At 37.9% G+C, this 21,509-nt stretch overlaps 1 protein-coding gene and 1 long non-coding RNA gene across 3 annotated transcripts in view; one reads left to right on the plus strand and one right to left on the minus strand.

The window, feature by feature from the left end:
- LOC309862545 overlaps positions 1 to 21,509 on the plus strand; it is a 531,010-nt gene that overhangs the window by 471,665 nt on the left and 37,836 nt on the right. The window lies entirely within an intron of this gene.
- Positions 1 to 21,509, minus strand: part of CFAP299 (cilia and flagella associated protein 299) — a 598,310-nt gene that overhangs the window by 5,352 nt on the left and 571,449 nt on the right. The window contains exons 5-6 of one of the 2 annotated variants that reach the window (XM_082726527.1): positions 16,138 to 16,267; positions 15,273 to 15,442 (exon numbers count right to left, since the gene is read on the minus strand). In XM_082726527.1, coding sequence (XP_082582653.1) covers positions 15,380 to 15,442; positions 16,138 to 16,267 — 193 coding nt within the window. In that variant the 3' untranslated portion in view covers positions 15,273 to 15,379. Of the gene's footprint in view, positions 1 to 15,272; positions 15,443 to 16,137; positions 16,268 to 21,509 lie in introns of those variants that run through there. The other variant, XM_082726526.1, reaches the window with a different exon arrangement.

Below are 21,509 nucleotides of genomic sequence, written 5' to 3' on the forward strand. Positions count from 1 at the left end.
AAAAAAATCATGGAAACAAATGATAATGAAAACACAGCTGTTCAAAGTCTGTGGGGCACAGCACAGGCAGTCCTGAGAGGAAAGCATATAGCCACACAAGCCCTTCTCAAGAAACAGGAAAGGTCTCAAGTACATAACCTAACCCTACACCTACAGGAGCTGGAGAAAGAACACCAAAGAATGCCTAATCCCTGCAGGAGAAGAGAAATCATAAAGATCAGAGTAGAAATTAATGCAATAGAAACCAAAAGAACACTAGAACGACTAGTGAAAGTAGAGCTGGTTCTTTGAAAGAATTAATAAGATTGATAATCCCCTGGCTAGACTTATCAAAAAGAAGAGAGAAAGGATCAAATAAATAAAATCATGAATGAAAGACGAGAGATCACAACCAACACCAAGAAATACAAACGATTAGAAGAACATGTTATGAGCAACTAAATGCCAGCAAATTTGACAATCTGGAAGAAATGGATGCATTCCTAGAGACACATAAACTACCACAACTGAACCAGGAAGAAATAGAAAACCTGAACAGACCCATAACCCATAACCCATAACCAGTAAGGATATTGAAGCAGTCATCAAAAATCTCCTAAGAAACAAGAGCCCAGGGCCAGATGGCTTCCCAGGGGAATAATACCAAACATTAAAGAAGAATTAATACCTATTCTCCTGAAACAATTCCAAAAAATAGAAATGGAAGAAAAAATTTGAACTCATTTCATGAGATCAGCATTATGTTGATCCCAAAACCAGACAAAGACCCTACCAAAAAAGGAGAATTACAGATCAATATCCTCAATGAACACAGATGCGAAATTTCTCACCAAAATAGTAGCCAATAGGATCCAACACTACATTAAAAGGATTATTCACCACAACCAAGTGGGATTTATTCCAGGGCTGCAAGGTTGGTTCAACATCCGCAAATCAGTCAATGTGATAAAATACATTAATAAAATAAGGAACAAGAACCATATGATCCTCTCAATAGATGCTGAAAAAGCATTTGACAAAGTACAGCATCCTTTCTTGATCAAAATTCTTCAAAATGTAGGGATATAAGGCACATACCTAAATATCATCAAAGCCATCTATGAAAAACCCACAGCAAATATCATTCTCAATGGGGAAAAACTGAGACTTTTCCCCCTAAAGTCAGGAACATGGCAGGGATGTCTACTATCACCACTGCTATTCAACATAGTACTAGAAGTCATAGCCTCAGCAACCAGACAACAAAAAGAAATTAAAGACATCCAAATTGGCAAAGAAGAAGTCAAACTATCACTCTTTGCAGATAATATGACACTTTATGTGGAAAACCCAAAAGATTCCACTCTAAAACTGCTAGAACTCATATAGGAATTCAGTAAAGTGTCAGGATATAAAATCAAGGCACAGAAATGCAACAGCAAGACAGAAGAAAGAGAAATTAAGGAGCCAATTCCATTTAAAATTGCTCCCAAAACCATTAGATACCTCCATTAGATACCTAGGAATAAGAATCTGTATTCAGAAAACTATAAAGTACTCATGAAAGAGATTGAGGAAGACACAAAGAAATGGAAAAATGTTCTATGCTCATGGATTGGAAGAACAAATATTGTGAAAATGTCTATGCTACCTAAAGCAATCTATACATTTAATGCAATCCCTATCAATATACCATCAATTTTTGGAAAAACTGGAACATAATCCTAAAACTTATATGGAACCAGAAAAGACCCTGAATATTCAGACTAATGTTGAAAAAGAAAGCCAAAGCTGGTGGTACCACAATTCCAGACTTCAAGTTCTGTTACAAAGCTTTCATCATAAGACAATATGGTACTGGCACAAAAACAGACACATAGATCAATGGAACAGAATACAGAACCCAGAAATAGACCCTCAACTCTATGGTCAACTAATCATTGACAAAGCAGGAAAGAATGTCTAATGGGAAAAGACAGTCTCTTCAACAAATGATGATGGGAAAACTGGACAGCCACATGCAGAAGAATGGAGCTGGACATTTTCCTTACACCACACACAAGAATAGACTCAGAATGGATGCAAGACCTCAATGTGAGGAAGGAATCCATCAAAATCCTTGAGGAGAACACAGGCAGCAACCTTTTCAACCTCAGCTGCAACAGCTTCTTCCTAGAAACATCTCCAAAGGCAAGGGAAGCTAGGGCAAAAATGAACTATTGGGACTTCGTCAAGATCAAAAGCTTTTGCACAGCAAAGGAAACAGTCAACAAAACCAAAAGACAACTGACAGAATGGGAGAAGATATTTGCAAACGACATATCAGATAAAGGGCTATTATCCAACATCTATAATGAACTTCTCAAACTCAACACCCAAAGAACAAATAATCCAATCAAGAAATGTGCAGAAGCCATGAATAGACATTTCTGCCAAGAAGACATCCCGATGGCCAACAGACACATGAAAAAGTGCTCCATATCGCTCGGCATCAGGGAAATACAAATCAAAACCACAATGAGGTACCACCTCACTCCAGTCAGAATGGCTAAAATGAACAAGCCAGAAAACAACGGATTTTGGCGAGGATGTGAAGAAAGGGGAACCCTCCTACACTCTTGGTGGCAATGCAAGCTGGCACAGCCACTCTGGAAAACAGCATGGAGGATCCTCAAAAGTTGAAAATAGAGCTACCCTACAACCTAGCAATCACACTACTGGATATTTACCCTAAAGATACAAATGTAGGGACCCAAAGGGGAATATTTACCCCAATGTCCACAATAGCCAAACTATGGGAAGAACCTAGATGTCCATCAACAGATGAATGGATAAAGAAGATGTGGTATATATACACAATGGAATACTATGCAGCCATAAAAAGAAATGAAATCTTGCCATTTGCAATGACATGGATGGAAGTAGAGGGTATTAGGCTGAGTGAAATAATTTAATCAGACAAAGACCGTTATCATATGATCTCCCTGCTATAAGGAATCTGAGAGGCAGAGTTGGGGGCTTGGGGGTAGGAAAGGAAAAAATGAAACAAGATGGAATTGGGAGGGAGAAAAACCATAAGAGATTCTTAATCTTAAAAAACAGACTGAGGGCTGCTGGGGGCGTGGTGGAGAGGGTGGTTGGGTTATGTACATTGGAGAGGGTATGTGTTGTGCTGAGTGCTGTGAAGTATGTAAGCCTGATGATTCACAGACCTGTACCTCTGGGGAAATAATACATTATATGTTAATAAAAATAATCAGTAAAAAGTTTTTAAAAAACTATAGAAAGTTGTGTAGCAGACAATAACAATTACAGAAGAAGAAATACAATATACTAACATGCATATGAAAGAAATGTTCACCTCTAATAATAATAGCAATGAGGGGCGCCTGGGTGTCTCAGTGGGTTAAGCCTCTGCCTTCAGTTCAGGTCATGGTCTCAGAGTCCTGGGATTGAGCCCCACGCATAGGGCTCTTTGCTCAGTGGGGAAGCTGCTTCCTCTCTCTCTGCCTGCCTCTCTGCCTACTTGTGATCTCTGCCTATCAAATAAATAAATAAAATATTTTAAAAAAGTAACAATGAAAATGAAAATGACTCCAAATAAGTCTGAACCATAAAATCAACAAAGTTTAAAAAGCATGCAAAAATAGGATATGGTGAATAGTCAGCCTTAAATAGCTCAGTAAATTAATACTAACTACAAAGTGAGTTGACAATATCCTTATAAAGCTTTCTGATATGTCTTTTTGACTAAGCATTTTCCATTTTAAAAATCCATCTTTGGGGCACCTGGATGGCTCTGTTGGTTAAGCATCTGCTTTTGGCCTAGGTCACGATCCCCAGGTCCTGCAATCAAGTCCCATGTTGGGCTCTACTTCTCCCTCTTCTTCCTCCCCCTCCCTCTCCACTCATGTTCTGTCTCTGACTTTCTTTCTCTCAAATAAATAAATAAAATATTTAAAAGAAAAAATAAAAGAATCCATCTTAAAGACAAAATCAGAAACTTGGTTATAGACTCTCATTTAAACCTTGGAGAGAAAAACAGAGACCAATGTCCACAAATGGGAAATTCCTATGTAAATTATGACTAATTCCTAGAATATTATTTATATTGTTTTACAGCTTGCTTTTTTCACTTAATAATGTCACATGAACATTTTTTCATACTAGTACATCACTTTTACTAACTATAGCTTTATTTTTTTTTTAAGACTGCTGTGTACTATTTCACTATGTTGACGTATCATGATTTATTTAACCATTGCCAGTCACGGGCACACAGATTATTTCCAGTGTTTGATTACTGCAGGGAAAAATGATACTCTAGGACTTCATTGTTTCTAAGTTGATACACTGCAAAGAAACAATATTCATTAACTGACCACCCATTTAGTGGCACATTAAATACATTTTCTTATTTAATCTTCACAACAACCTTTTGTGAAATGGTTGTTTTACAGATGAGAAGATAGTGGTAGAAAAGTGCTTGGAGAAATTAAGCAGTTTGCCCTAATCACAAAGCTGATAGGATCTATTTAGGTCTAGCCCCTCTTAAATAGCTTTAAGCTCCAGCCTGAGTCCTGGTAGCAATTCCTGACCCTTTCCTGCTTGTTCTATGTCTCATCCAGACCCATCAACTGCTCCCAGATATTTTGGAGAATACTTAGGTCTCATTTTCAAGTGGAATTCATTAAGAGATGTATGCAGGTCTTTCAATATCCTAAACTATTACACTACTCTCTGTGTATGGCCCATAAGTACATTTTTTTTTTTTTTTTTTGGAGCAAATCCATGAAATTTTCAAATAAGTTGTATTTCCCAAAAGATTAAGAACCTATCCTCTGGAGCGGCCTCTTGTGCTTGTGAGGTCGTTTTCTGGGAGTACCAAGTTGGGGCTGCCCTTTGCTTGATTGTGTTTTATGCTGAGATATCCCAGCCAGCAATAACAATTGAGAAACTGTCGACATAAAATTTTCCACTCTTGCCAATGGCCTTGATCACTGTTCATGCTATCGTGTTCCATGTTCCAATAAATGTCAACATCCCTCACTCTGCTTTGGGATTTCAGTGCCTCAGAAATTGTAAGCATCTGCTGGGGTGGTGAATGGTTAAGAAGGGGCCATGGGAGTTGACTACCGGTTCAACTGTTGAGACCAGAAGAAATCATGCTCCCCTTGAATTAGAAATAATCCCTTAGCTGTGGTTTTGCACCTGCAATGACTCCATGCCTGATTTGTGGGTTTTCTGGTGTCTGTTTCTTTGTCATTAACTATTAAGTCTTTGAAATCACGGAGGAAACAATTCTTTTGTTCTTATTCATGCATTTCATTCAGCCAAGAACCTAAACGTCCACTCTTTCTGATACTTTGCCCTAACTTGTGATAATAAGTTTTGCAAGAAAGTGAGCATAAATTGAGGGAAAAGCTCTTTTCCTCCAGTTTCTCCTTTCTCACTTCCACAGTAGTTCTATTATACCTTTGGCATTCTGTTTTATTACACTGCCCTTTTTTTCTTTGACATGGATGTTTTATTGGGATATTTCCTTTTTTTCCACTGCGTACATTTAGCTGGGACGGTGAGTGGTTATCACTCATACTTAGCGTTAAGCACTGATACGCAAACAATAATGCGAATTTTTATATTTAATTTTCTCTTTCCTCCAGCTCACCTTTCTTGTGCTGTGCTTCATCGGTGAGTTCATACTCTTAACAACATGTGGTTATCTCTAGGGGTTGTTCTGTCATAGTGTGTATAAAATTAAAATCAGTTTTTCAGGTCAAGAGGAGGGCACAGCATTGAAGTTTTAGGAGTTTTAATTCATAAAACTCAAGCTCTGTTATGTCATTTTAAAGATATTCCTCAAGGCCATTGATTTTAGCAGCAGTTTGTTGAGTAAATACTTAATTTATATGTGGTAGACTTTCAGTTTAGGTATACCAGGTGATTGCCCAGGGGAGAAAATGTTTAAAAGCTTCTTAGTATGTGGGTGTTTTAGGGCTATAATCAACCAAACATTCAGTAATTTGGGCAGTGAAACCAGAAAGTTGGCTAGACCTCAGCTTTACCTAATAAGTGTGCCTGTGCCACAGTTAAATAGGAACATTTACAAGAGGCCTCCAAGGAAAATCTAGGAGCCAGAAAAGTGGTGTAGGTAAGTGAGTGTCCTGTGCTCCAGTAATTCGAGTTTGCGTGGGGCTGGAGGGAACACTTGGAGACTTTGAAGAAACCATATCTTTGCTTAAATATATTCTATTCAGTAGGGGTTGTTTGTTTGTTTTTCTTTAAATGTGCAGTAGGAAATATGCCTGAACTCCTTAAAAAGGCATATGGTAAAATTGAGAACCTTCACTAGGACTGTGGAGCTTTAAGGGATTAAGTCTGGGTCATCTGCAGGAAGGACATGTAATGGGCCGCCCTTTTGAGAGGAGCAATTTCAGTCCCGTGGCAGGTTCCCTCTGATTTTTTTTTTTTTTTAAAGACACATTTATTCAGCGTCATGATCAGACTATTACATTTAGCAATCAACAGCATGGGTGCAAAAAAAAAAAAAACTACATTAAAACCCTTTGTTGGAATGCTTTACACTTTCCCACTGATGTTAACGTAGTCCATGGGCCAGGAGGCGGCATTGAGGCAATTAATACCTTTCCTGCTAATAGCAAATACTTGGGTGGTAGTTGCTTTGGAGGAACAAAACAGAGAGGAGTTTTGATAAAATACCACTAGAATCATTAGAATCTTTATCTAAATTAAACAAACAAAAATTGTGTTTTTATTGGTAGAAATTATTTTTAATTTTAAACTTTGTTCACTTAGTCTTTTGCTCATAGGAAAAGAAAGTAGAATTTGTCTTTTTTTGGTATCTGCATAACATACAATGATGACTATATATTCATTTTAAAAAATAATAAAAATATTTGTCTTGGGACGCTTGGGTGGCTCAGTTGGTTTAGTGTCTGCCTTAGGCTCAGGTCATGATCCCAGGGTCCTGGGATTGAGTCCCACAAGGAGCTCCTTGCTCAATGGGGAGCCTGATTCTCCCTCTGCCTGCCACTCCCCCTGCTTGTGCTCTCTGTCTCTCTCTCTCCTTCTTTGACAACTAAATTAAAAAAAAAAACTTAAAAGAAATACTTTTCTCATTCGCCCATGGACCTAACATATCACCATTACCCTGACACCCAAGGTCACCACTCCAAAGTTCAGTAAAGAACCCCCAGGTTTTATTCATCTGCCAAAGACGGAAAAGCACCACAGTCAATTACTCTGGTAATTTTCAGCTAAAAATAGGTTAGCTCTACATATGTTTCTAGTGCCCAAGATCCTGAAATATGTTAAAATTAACCTCAAAAGTTTCCAGAATTATTTTTGGCCCCACTATTCATTTCTTTAGCCAATATTTAATATTCAATTTGTTCATTCCACAGATGTTTACTGAGCATCTACCATATGCTAGTACTGGAGATACATGGGAAAGTGACCAGAAAAGTTCCTGCCCAAGGTTTCAGGTTTTGCTTTATGAGTTTCTGTAGCATATATCTGTTTCATTTGAATTTCTGGACAAACCCATCTGACAAAGTGATTCTTGATGAGACCATGATAGCAAGAATGGATACCGCCACCCAACTCTGTAATGATCCACGTTAGTGAGGGGGAAAAGCGGCAGTTTATCCCAGAAGCATCTAGTGTGGTCAGTCTTTTTACCACGGAGGTTGTCCAGAAGTCTGGCATATGGTTGTACTTTCTAGTGTGTATAGTCTCAGGAATATGTAATTTAGACCACTTACAATTAAAACTTATTTTAGAAGAATGAAGTTTGATTACCTTATGGACATACATAATCTGTAAGTTGAAACCAACAGCTAAAAAAGTACTAATTAACTAATAACAAAACAATGGATATCAAATCCAGCTAACCTTTAGGACCACCTGGGGAAACATCTAAAAATATAGATTCCTGGGCCTCTCCACAGACCAATTCAGCTGGAATCGCTTGGGGCGGAGTGTAGGGCTCTGTTGGCCACTGTGAGGAGAGGGGAGGGCAAATCCTTGACTGAGCTGACAGAAATCCCTCCGAATCAAGACACTGTGGGTTGGACCCTGGTAAAGAGCTCTTATGGTAAGTGTATGCATTCCAAAGCAGCACATTTTTCTGTTTCAACAATTGTGATTTTCCAAAGGACAAGTCTGGATTGGGGGCATCCTGTTGTACAGTGAGGAGTATTGTTGTATAAAAAAGAAAATAACTACATCCTGCCAAGTCAATGCACAGTCTGCTCCGTACCTGCCTTCCAGATTCTGTGACACTCAGGATGGATCCAGGAAGGCTTAGTCCATAAAATGTCTTTTGTTTCACCAATTTCCTGCATTCAATAGGAACCACGCATCTTTGACATCTTTTAACATGTTTTTTGCTTGCCTGTTTGCTTGTTTATTATCAGCCATTTATCAAACATCTATATTCAAGCAGATTTTATTAGACAAACAAAATAACAAAAAGGAGACTGTATTATGGAATTTCATATTTTCATACTGATTTTCTTTTGCACACCAATGAAGGTTAGGCAATAGAACAATAACTTCACCTCCTTTCAAAATGGCTTAATCATTTTCATACTCAGAACTTCTAAGTCATGACACAAATGGTACAGATTCTCATTGAACTATGTAGAATGGGGGGAAACCTACTAGATTTGGTTTCCACCCTTGAAATTCAATTTTCTCTCAAAATTTCTTTGCTATTACGTTCCTTCTTACACCTTGATCCCAACCCTGGTTGCACATCAGAACCATCTGAGAGCTTCTGAAAAGTACAGTTGCCTAGGCCTTCCACCTGGAACAATTACGTTAGAATCTTTGGGGATGAGGTTAGGCATTGTATATTCTGAAGCTTCCTGGGTGATTCTGATGTCCGGCCCATGTTCACAGCTCCTCTCTGAACGAAACGAGGTCCTCTCTCCATGCAGACCCACGCTTGGTGCTTCCTCACCTACGTATGGGACGTTCCCTCCTACCAGAGCATCCCTTCTACTCCAATCCTCATGTCCTCACCATACCCCCCTTCAAGATCCAGTTCAGATGCTATCTCTTTTGTTAACCCATTTTATTTTATTCGTTTTTTTAAAAGATTTTAATTTATTTATTTGTCAGAGAGAGGGAGCAGAAACATGGAGAGCTACAGGCAGAGCAGGCAGAGGGAGAAGCAGGTTCCATGCTGAGTAAGGAGCCCGATGTAGGACTTGATCCTAGGACCCTGGGATCATGACCTGAACCGAAGGCAGACGCTTAACCAACTGAGCCCCCCAGATGTCCTTTGTTAACCCACTTCTGAATGCGGCAGGTCCAGGGTAAACCGTATCCTCTCTCAATCCTTTAGAACTTTTTCTGTCTTCTCAGCTCACTAGCTAGTTTGCCATTCCGGGGCATATTGTATTTTTCCATCCACACTTCAATTAACGTGTAAGCATTTTAAGGGCAAGAAAACCACCTTTCTGATTCATTTTTATACCTCATAGTGCCCAGTAGTTACTCAATAAATGCCAGATTCAGAAAAAGGGGATGGAAGGAAGACTGAAGAGACAACAGACTTACACGGGTTCATTCAGCTCACCTTCTTCTCTGCACTCCTCCTGGATTAGCTCATACTCTCCCTTTCTCTTTCCTGAAGGTTGGGGTGAAGTAAGACCTCTCAGATTTTTTTTTCCACATAAATATGCATTCTCTTAGTTCTGTCTTTGCCTAAATGGTCAGGCGGTTGCAACATTTAAAACATCAACACAGAAACTTGCTACCTACAGCAGGACTTCTATCTAGTTCTAGTCCTCTTGGTCTTTACCTTGATTATTGTTATGCTAGCATCTTCTCTAGTTTGTCGTCCCTAGTCTGTCCTAATTTAGTCCCTCTCATTCTCTAAAAACATAACTTTTGGAGTGCTTGGGTGATTCATCAGTTGAGCATCTGATTCTTGATTTCAGCTCAGGTCATGATCTCAGGGGTGTGAGATAGAGCCCCATGTGGGGCTCCAAGCTCAGACCAGAGTCTGTTTGGGATTCTATCTCTCCCTCTCCCTCTGCCCCTCTCCCCACAGCCCAACATGTGTATACACTCTTCCATTTTCTCTCTCAAATAAATAAATAACATCTACAAAAAAACAAAACAAAACAAAAAATACCACATAACTTTCATCTTGTTATTTCCCTGCACAAGAGCTTTGTGTAAACCCATTTCCTCCCAAGTCTCGTTCACGATCCTCAACAGTCCTACACTCAAGCCTTTCCATGACCTCTTCATGCTTAGCTCCTCTCAGTGCTGTGCTCTCACCATTCCCTCTCCACTGGCCCCTACCCCAGATCAAATATCATCTCTCCTTCCACTGAATTCCCAATACGTTTCTCTTTTTTGCAATATATCACTTTCTGCTTTATACTGCAGTTATATTTTTTACATGCCTATTTACCTAAAAGTACTCTAAGCTAAATAAAGGGCAAGGCTTGAACTCTTGCTCCTCGTTAGATCTCCTACAGTGTCTCATAACATTTACACTGAAGCTCCACTGCTAGACTTCACCGATAATGAACTATGTGACTTTGAGTAAGTCATTAAACATGTTTGAGTCAATTTACTCATAAACCAAAAACATTTTTTAAAGGACTTATTTATTTATTTTAGAGCAAGAAAGCATGAGTGGGAGGTGCAGAGGGAGAGAGTATCTCAAGCAAAATCTATGTTCAGCATGGAGCTCCATACGGGGCTCGATCTGATGACCTGGAGACCAGACTCAGAGACCCCGATCTGAACTGCAACCAAGAGTTAGATGTTCAACTGACTGTGTTGCCCAGGTGCCCCTCAACAACATGTTCTAATTCAACAGTCTTAATCTCAGCTGGTTTAAATTATATATTTCTGGGTTCGTACAACACTTGCAAGTATATACCAAAATTAAGATTTCTGCATAAGCTTTAAAAAGCTAAAATTATGGCTTCACTAGCTGCTTTCACTGATAAACTCTTGTGCTCCTTTCTGGACTTACTGGGATCAATATAGAATGAAGTGGCTATTCCCATTCTGGCTATCATTATATACCAAGTATCAGTGACATAATCTGCTTCTCAATTTTTAATTAGTGAGTATTATTTTTGTGTGTTTGGAGGGAATCGTTCATTCAATCATTTACTCCATGATACTTATTAAGCATCCATTAACCAGGCTTTTTTTCCTGGTGATGCATTATCGCATTTAGTGAACGGAAGCAGGGAGGGGAGACAAGCTGGTGCCATTAAGGAAGATTTTTCCTATGTTTGGCTGTTCTATACAATCTGTCCCTCCAATTAGTAGATCGTGAAGGTTTTAGACCACCCATATTATTTTAAGACTCAAGGAAACTCTCCCATGGTTAATGCTTCTTAAAAGCAAAATTCCATTTTTTTTTTTCATTTGTCCAGATAATGTAGGGAGTGAGTGCAAAGTGCTTCCACTCAATCCTTCTAAGATAATACACTGGAAACATTTCGGTGGGTGTGAATCACTCAGACAAGCATTCTTCACTCAAAAATAGAAACCAGCTTTATTTGTTCCAGATGTTATACAGCTGCAGGGAAGTTAAAGCCAGTGGTCCTGTTTTCAATGCAACCAAACTCTTATTGCATTTGGAATTTCTTAACCAATGAACTCATATTACTCGTTCTAAGATCTGCACAATTTTCTTTTTTCCACTGTTACCATTCACAAACAACTCTGTTTCATGGGAACCACATTAACTCATTTCAGAGTTAATGAGTCCACATCTGTGTTATACAGAGGAAAGACATCCTGTTTATTACAGTTTCCACCTTTCATTTATCTTGACCTTTTTAAATTTTAAGTGTAAAATATTTCTTTTTTTTTTTTAATGGTTTTACTGATTTATTTGAGCAAGAGAAACTGCACAAGTGGGAAGGGGAGCAGGAGAAAGGGAGAAGCAGGCTCCCCGCTGAGGATCTGGATCTGGATCTCCCAGGATCTGGAGACCATGACATGAGCCCAAGGCAGATGTCCAACTGACTGAGCTACCTGAGCAACCAGTGTAAACTATTTCAAAGGGATTATTTGAAGGAAAAGACAAGAAGAGTTGAGTTTTGTTGTTTTAACAATATTTTAGAGCATATTATGGTGTTATAAATTATGGTATTGATTTTATTTATTTTTTTAACTTAATTTAATTTTATTTTTTTCAGTGTTCCCAAATTCATTGTTTATGCACCACACCCAGTGCTCCATGCAATATGTGCGCTCCATAATACCCACCACCGGGCTCACCCAACCCCCACCCCCTTCCCCTCCAAAATCCTCAGTTTGTTTCTCAGAGTCCACAGTCTCTCACGGTTTGTCTCCCCCTCCGATTTACCCCAACTCACTTCTCCTCTCCATCTCCCTATGTCCTCCGTGTTATTCCTTATGCACCACAACTAAGTGAAACCATATGATAACTGACTCTCTCTGCTTGACTTATTTCACTCAGCATAATCTCTTCCAGTCACGTCTATGTTGATACAAAAGTTGGGTATTCATCCTTTCTGATGGAGGCATCATACTCCATTGTTTATATGGGCCATATCTTCTTTATCCATTTGTCTGTTGAAAGGCATCTTGGTTCTTTCCAAAGTTTGGCAACCGTGGCCATTGCTGGGTCACGGGGACTATGAACATTGGGGAACAGATGGTCCTTCTTTTCACTACATCTGTATCTTTCCTTTGCTCTTCAGAAGCTTTTGATCGTGATGAAGTCCCCAAAATTCATTTTCGCTTTTGCTTTCTTTGCCTTTGGAGACATATCTTGAAAGAACTTGCTGTGGCCAATGTCAAAGAGGTAACTGGCTATGTTCTCCTCTAGGATTTTGATAGATTCCTGCCTCATGTTCAGGCCTTTTATCCATTTCGAGTTTATCTTTGCATGTGGTGTAAGAGAAATGGTTGAGTTTCATTCTTCTATACATAGCATTCCAATTTTCCTAGCATCATTTATTGAAGAGACTGTCTTTTTTTCACTGTATATTTTTTCCTGCTTTGTCTAAGATTATTTGACCATAGAGTTGAGGGTCCATATCTAGGCTCTCTACTGTGTTCCACTGGTCTATGTGTCTGTTTTTGTGTCAGTATTGGTGTTCATTTTAGGAAGAATTTCAAATAAAATTATTAATAATAACATTAAGTTTAAAAATGTAACTTATCATTGTGCATTTGTAATTTTAACAACTCGACAGCTTGTTTTTGATTATTCTGTAGGTCTGTAAGAGATGCTATGTGGTGCATGAAGGATAAAAGGATCATAGCTCTTAGAAGAAGGTAAGTTAAGGTATTATGTAGATGAACATGCTAATTTCATATCTAGTCCATAAAAATTAAAATATATGTGTTATATTTTGTTTGAGGTCAAATGTTTGAGAACACTATTTGAAAAGAGTGCCAGATCTCTTGAGATTATTGTCCTTTTAAGGAGAAGCTTTTCTCCATTTGTGGTTCATAGATAAGCTGAAATAGAACCACACTGGCTCTTTGTGAAAATATGTATGCCTGGGACAAGTTGAGTCAGAATCTCTGAGAACTGGGGCTGTAGAGGGGACTTTAAAGATCAGGAAACAGCAGCAACACTCACATCTTCCGTTTGTGAATGTGAAAACTCTGAGAAGTTAAGTGAATTTCACCAGGCCAGGCAGCCAGTTAATTATAAAGTAAGGCATAGAATTTTGTTTATTGGTGTTGAAACCAGCATTTTTTTTTCTAGTAGGTCAGCTATAAGATTTATCTTTGAAAAGATAAAATTAAAAGAAAAATTAAATATAAGTATCTAAATTTTATCAGGTGTCCCATCAGTGGTTCTTTTATAACTAATTCCTTTAAATATTTTTTCCTCTCATCACTAATTAACTGGACCCTATTCTTCCTCCAGGATTTGGAAATACCTTTCCTTCAGATTCATCACAAATCTTTTGAATTATAATGAAATTATAATCAAAATATCTCTCACCTCCTACGGACACCTGGGTGGCTCAGATCGTTAAGCATCTGCCTTCAGCTCAGGTCATGATCCAAGGCTCCTGGGATCGAGTCCCACACTGGGCTCCCTGCACAATGGGGGGTCTGCTTCTGTCCCTCCCCCTGCTCCTTCTCTCTCTCATTCACTCTCCCTCTCCCTCTCATTCAAATAAATAAATAAAGTCTAAACAACAACAGTTTTTATTCAATAATGATTCCACAAAGGCTGTAAAAACTATAATTCATGACATACATTCTTGAAATATGTATATGCCATTAGTTAAAATAAAGCCATAAAGTAGTTTAAGTGTGGATCATCAAAACTGATTCAAAAATTTATTTTGTACCTCCTAAGGAAGCCATTAATACTTTTATGTCTTTAACCCTCTAAGAGTAAAAGTCTCTGTGAATATAATTTATTAAGTTTCCTGTACTTTGCCTCAATTTTGACATGCATTTGTGAGAAGCAAAGAGCCACCACTAGAGAGAAGGTGCACTAATATTTATCAATTCATAATAATTATGGCTATAATTATTTTCAGGTTCAACCCTTCATTTTACTAATGAGAAACCCTAGACCAATTAAAGGGTAGTGTTCTTTGTTCTTAATTTTATTTATTTAAGTAATCTCTACAACCCCACGTGCAGCTTGAACTCACGATCCCAAGATCAAGAGTTGTATGCTCCTCCTACTGAGCCAGCCAGGTGCCCCAAGAGTAGTGCTCTTTTGAAGGGGATAACATTGTGTCAGAAACTGCTGGTTTCTACTCGCACATCTTTTCTCCCCTCTCCAGAACTTCTGATTTCAGCTAGGTTTATGACCACCTGAATAAAGATTATATTTCCCAGTCATCCGTGTAGATAGATGTTGCCCTGTGACTAAGCTCTTGCCATGGAATATAAGTGAACCTTCGAGTGGTAGCTTTTGGGTAACTTCCTTAAAAGGCACTGGAGCAGAGGTGACCTTCGCACTGTCTGAATTCCCTCCATGAATTCTGTTTGAAATGGGGTTGTTTTGACTGGAGATCTATTTTGGTCCAAGAGAATGAGGGCCCTTTTGGTCTAGATGACTGTGGAGCAGCCATTCAAACTTTGGACTGACAATTGAGACTCATACATGAGAAAGAAGCTTCTGTTCTGTTAAGTCACTGTGTTGGAGTCGTATCTGATTGCAGACAACAATCCATTTCTTACTACAGAATTTCTTTTTTCATTCTTTTGAGCATGTAATTTTGCGCAATTTTTATGAGCAAGAGATTTTACTAATTGGATATGAAACAAAATAATTTTATTATTATTATTTTTATTGTAAATTTCTAAAAAGTTTTGGGAAAGTTTTTAGAACGAGACTCCCATTTTCCTTTCGTCCGTCCTTGTCTCTCTCCCAGGCATATCAGACAGTCCCTTTCTTCCGCTGGGAAGGAATACTCTTCTTGGCTTGGATTTTAGACTGATGCTGTCATATGAGTATATTTTCCAAAATCAAAAAAAAAAAAAAATGCCTAAGCAACTCAAGAACATATGACTTTAAATTAAGTTTTAACCTTCTCTTCCAAACATACAAGTCATGATTAAAAGTCATGATGCAAACACAGTCATTGAAAATATGTAAGATGTAAATATGTGTCCTTGAACAAATACAAAATATCATGGGACATGTCTTTAAAATATTTAAATAAAATGTATTTTCTAAGTTATCACTTAGAAATACACAAAGGGTAATACTGTTTTCGCTGTTAGTTATATATAAAAAGGGATTAGAATTCTGGGAATATTTCTGAGGTGAGAGTCTCCCTTCCATAAATAGTTTGTCTTCCCCTTTAGAGCAAAAAGTACTGGACATCCCCAGGATCAGAGCACAAAAATGCACTGCCCGATGGCTGCTTGATCTAACTTCGCTGGTAGGCTTGGAGAAGCATTCTCACTTGTGAGTTCTATTTAAATCCCCCCCAAACTCTTCCTTACTGATTTCTGATAATAGATTAAGTTTGGAGTTTTTTCTTAAGGAATAATGAATACCTTATGTTTCAATATAGTCTTTTATTTCTAGGTTTAAATTACTGAAGAGTGTCAAATATTTAATAGATTTTTTAATAGTGGAAAAAATACAATAAAATTCAGAGAAATGTACACATGTAAAAGAGGTCTTACCTTTGGATCCACGTTAAGAATTTTTCTGTCTCTTTTGTATTTGAAAAGTAAGCCTTCTGGGTTGTCAGCAATCACTTGATAATTGGGAGTTGAATTCCAAACAGCAATATGACTATCCCAGTTGTAAAAGCTAGAAAAATAAATATTTATTAAAAATTAATATGTATGATACAATAAATTAACAAATATATTTCAGAAAATATTTAGGACAGTTCAGTTTTCCGATAAATCAATTGGATCATAGTCTGTATAACCATGTAAGACACATGTGTGATTAAAATTCTTGCAGAAGAGATTAGACTAGGTTATTCTCAAATTATTTAAATACATATTTATGACTATTTTGCATAACTTCCTGGTTTGGACACTTTAGGAACTAGGACTTAGTCCAATATTACAGTCCCCAGGAAGTCAAGAAGAAAACTGGTGCAATTTGAAGCTGTTTCTTCCCGCTCAGATTCAGCTTATTAGGAGCCTGTTTCCTGGAAGGAAAGGCCGGTTTAGTCACCTCTTTTCATTCAAAACAAATTATTTCATTTCTTTCAGGCTTTATTTTTAATGATATGTTTCCCAGGGAATGAGGAAACTATGGGAGTGTGAGAGGTTACCACAGGCCGGGCATGATGTGGTACATTCTAGCCCTAAACCCACAGGAAGTTGCACTCCCTTCACAGACCAGCAAGTAGGCTAGGGGAGGTCGACTGGCATGGAGGAGGCCCTGCACCTAGCATGTGACAGGGCTGATATTTCAACCCAGATCTGTGCATTTCAAAGCACAAGTAAGTATGTTCTTTCTGCTGTTCAACATTGCCTGCATTTTACACCCCCCCTTTTTGGTTGATCTGTGGAAACCTATTTTTTCCATGTCTTGCTTTATACTTACTTGTCAAAAATTAATATAATAACTGTAATATGAGTTGTAAGAATACTCAATATATTAATTTCACATATCTTATTCCTATTAGCACATTTCTAATATTATGTTAATATGTTCAAGTAGTAACATGTTTCTAATATGTCTATTATCCTATTTCTGGGTTGTTTTGCCCTTTAATAACCTTACTCATTTTCAAAGAGTAGATTTCATTGATCAAACTCGCTTTGAATTATAGTATTTTCTGAGGCACCAATTTCTGTGCCATTACCTGAAAATGTAATGTTTACCTTCATATTTTTCAATACTTAGAAAAGGCTCATTATATCAATCATATATTTATATCATTGGGGCATATTAATGAGAAATATTTTCTCTCTTCCCCTACTGTTTGTTTTATGGCCAAGACATAGGAATATCTGCCCTTTCTGATGCACAGAGTTAGAAAAAGTGGTTTTCTAATCATCTTTGTCTGTTGAGTATGTCCTCCCCAAGAGAGCCAGAATGAATATTCGATGGTGAATAGTGGGAAGGAGCTGAGCGTTTCATGCCTTTCTAGGTCCTCACTTCAGTAGCCTTCAAAAGTGAAGTTTACCCTGGCAGCCTCTACCCCCACTAGGTAAGGTAGCAGTGGTGAAGTTATTAGGAGTCAATCTGACTGTGCACCCAAGCTATATTCTCAAATTCACTTTAATCCATGAAAAAAGATAATCTGACCTCCATTTTACTGGCTAGTCGGTTAAAAGACTGCTAAGTTGGCATAGAGGACAATGGGTGTGATTCTAACCTTTTATCTCTCTCTCTAAATAATTATTTATGAGATATATAGCTATAGATAATCCCAGCAAAATGTCTGAGTCCTAGCTTAGCTGTGCTTGGAGTGCCATGACTTATATCACACATTCTTATCTTGTTGCTCAGACCTCAAATTAAAAGTCTTACTAAACTGAGGGTTGCTGGGGGGAGGGGGGTTGGGAGAAGTGGGGTGGGGTTATGGACATTGGGGAGAGTATGTGCTTTGGTGAGTGCTGTGAAGTGTGTAAACCTGGCGATTCACAGAACTGTACTCCTGGGGATAAAAATATATGTTTATAAAAAATAAAAAATTTAAAAAAAGTCTTACTAAAGTCTAGGCAGGAAAAAATATATATACACACACTCTTTATAAAAAAAAGTTAATTTGTATAGCATGTGGTACTTTTGATGAGCAATTTAGGTTGTTTTTCAATACTTTCATTCTTCTAGGATGAAGGATGGTCAACAGGTTTCATTTTGCATGTCAATTCTAAGAGCTGATAAGTATTAGTATTTAGTAAGGAAAATTGGCAATAATTATTACCCATGTGCTGGGTACTGTACTGAGCCTAATGGATATATTGTCTCATTTAGTCCTATCACCAATCCCACGAAATACATACAAAATGATCAGATTTTATACATGCAGAGCCCAGGTGATCTTCACATGTACTTGTAAATGAGGGAGGGGCTGGGTTTGATGTTATGCGGAGAGATGTCAACAGATGATAGCCTAGGATTGTTCTCCAGTTTCTGGTGTGGATCCTTCAGTGGACAGAATTACTTACCAGGATATAAAATATAAAAGGAAGGAGTTGGGGGGAAGTGGGAGGTTCAGTTTTGGGCATGTTGAACTTGAAATCCCCCTGAAACATCTGACTTCTATTGAATTTTCAGTGTCTGTCAGTGTCCTTCGCTAGTTCATCTACTGTTTCACCTTCTCGAGGCCTTGAGCTCCTTGGCGCACCATCCTCCTAATGTACAACAACTAGTTTCCTTACTTTTTACTTACCACAATCCACAAGATACTTGTCAATCGTCACAGCTTTATCATTCAACGGACCCTATTTATATTGAAAAGTACCAGTTTCAAAATTGATTCAAATGTCTACCTTCTCCATTAGTCCCCACAGTCTCTGAAAACTCTTGCTGAAACAACGGTACCCCTGATCCAATTCTGAATTCCAAATTTCTAACCTCGGTTGGATTTCAGGCGCTACAGAGCAATTTTTTACATGTTTCTAGTTACCTTCTCTGTCATTTATTATACGGCTCCGGCCTCCCATTCCTCCACTTTCCTCCTTAGTCTCAAAAGATGACTTTAACCTCTAACTTTATTAGGAAAATAAAGGACACTAAATGGAAACTAATGATCAATATCCTGTTCCGTGAGTAGCAAATCTGTTTATATGGACAATGTCCTCTGCCTCCTCCTGTTCAACTCAGAGGGATTAGGTGTCCCTCTTCCTTTCCGAAACAAAAAATCATATCCATATATGTTCTGAATTCCGTCCCTGTGGCCTCTTTAACTACTTCAATAATCATCTAAAAATTTTCTGATATAATCAAATTCATTTCACCATAAAATTTTCCCCAGGACTAATAAATCCATATCAATGTTCCCAACCAAACAAAGAAGAGAAAAGAAAAGAAGGGAGAACGGAAGGGAGGGAAGAGGGAAAGAAGGAAAGAAAGAAGGAAGGAAAGAGAGAGAGAAAGAAAGAAGGAAGAAAGAAAAGGAGGAAAGAAAGAAAAGAAAGAGAAGGAAAAGAGGAAAAGAAAGGAAGAAAGAAGAAAAGAAGTAGAAAGAAGAGGAGCAGGGAAGAGAAAGGGAAGAGGAGAAAAGAGATCTCCAAACCTCCTCCATACCAGATTTGCTCCAGGCTGTCGCATTTTTCTCCTAAAACATTAAAATGAAACCCCCTTCTCTATGCCTGTTTGCCCCACACCCTGGCTCCATCTCCGTTCCCTCACCTCAGCTCATGGTCCACATCACCTGCTCAGTTCTAGTTACTGAGATAAACCACAGACTCCTCAGTCTCGATATCCCAACAAGTACTTGTTCCTTGCTGTATCTCCATATCGGTAAGCAACACTCAGTACATGTTTATTGGTTAAGTACATGATCTTGACCCATCTCTACTAATATGATTTATAACCCAATTAATATTTTCAGTTACTACAGAATTAAAGAAGATGTAAGAGAAATGATTTTAAGAGGAAATAAAGATAATTGTTCTAAATCCTCATGCAATGATTTCAATTTTCTCTTACATGAAGTTCAGAAGTTGAACTATATATTCCAAAGGCTCTTTACAATGCTAGTATTCCATGATTTAAAAGCCTCTTTTCATTCATTATTCGATTTATGTCTCAGTGTTCACAACTTGGAAATACTTACAGAAAAGTTTAAACATACTGTATTTATAACAGATAGAAGAACTTGCGAGGTAATTTATGTAAAATCCTTGAAGCTTTTGCATTAAAAGAACAATTTTCCTTTTACTCTGTATGATAAACATCCTGGACATTTTAGTGTATAGGTATGAGGGTAGTTCTACACAACTTATACAAATAAATTGTAGTAATAAAATGAAATCTGCAGAAACTGTGTTCATTAAGTGATAAGGGGACCTCATGTATGTTTTTGGAAACAATTACAAGTTTGTCATTTATTTTCCATGACAATTGTTGATACCAGAGAAAACATTCTAACGACATCACAGGGCAACAGAGCTTTGGACCACCAGGGGGAGTAAATTTCAAAGCCATTGTCCAGAATACCGTGTTTGGCCTAGTTTTGCTCACTCCTTTCCCTCAAATGGAATCGAAGGGACATACTAAGGGAAATTATGAAAGCACAAAATGGCCAGTGTTAGTAAAGATTCTTAAAATGCACATAAAATACATTAAAGGCAAGTTAAGGCCTTAGGGCGAATACAGAATAAACAAAATGGGGGCCTGGGTGGCTCAGTGGGTTAAAGCCTCTGCCTCCGGCTCAGGTCATGATCTCAGGGTCCTGGGATCAAGCCCCACACCGGGCTCTCTGCTTGGCGGGGAGCCTGCTTCCTCCTCTCTCTCTGCCTGCCTCTCTGCCTACTTGTGATCTCTCTCTCTCTGTCAAATAAATAAATAAAATCTTAAAAAAAAAGAAAAGAATTCATTAGAATAAACAAAATGATTATTTAGTCACCGGTATGTAAAACAGAGAGAAAAAATGGAAATCACCCCACAGAAACATGGAATTTGACATCACAGACAACACATCACTGGAACCGAAGATATTATCGTCTCAGGGATTTTCCCCATGAATACAATCAACAATTTATAATAATTAGGAAGAACTTCTGTTTCAATCTCCGTTAATAATACAATCTTTTTAAGTTTTATGCAGTAGGACCAGTAGGCTTTTATAGCACTTAAGATTTGCATATGGTTCTAAAACTAAAGCACATTCTCTTTGAGATAAAAAGAAAGAAGGTGCATTTATAAGATATAATTTGTTGGACAAAGACATACTCATATTTAAAGGAAATCTGTAAAAAACAGAGATAAAACTAAAGTCCTACAGAACTAGTTTTGTTAAAAGATTTGAAAAATGAAAAAATCAGGAGATTTCATATCAATCATAGGGACACTTAAATGTTAAACTTTATTGTCTCCTTTTTTTAATCTCTGTGTAGACAGCCTATAAGTAAGATGA

The sequence above is a fragment of the Mustela nivalis genome (assembly GCF_964662115.1).
Source record: "Mustela nivalis genome assembly, chromosome: 4".
NCBI lineage: Eukaryota > Metazoa > Chordata > Mammalia > Carnivora > Mustelidae > Mustela > Mustela nivalis.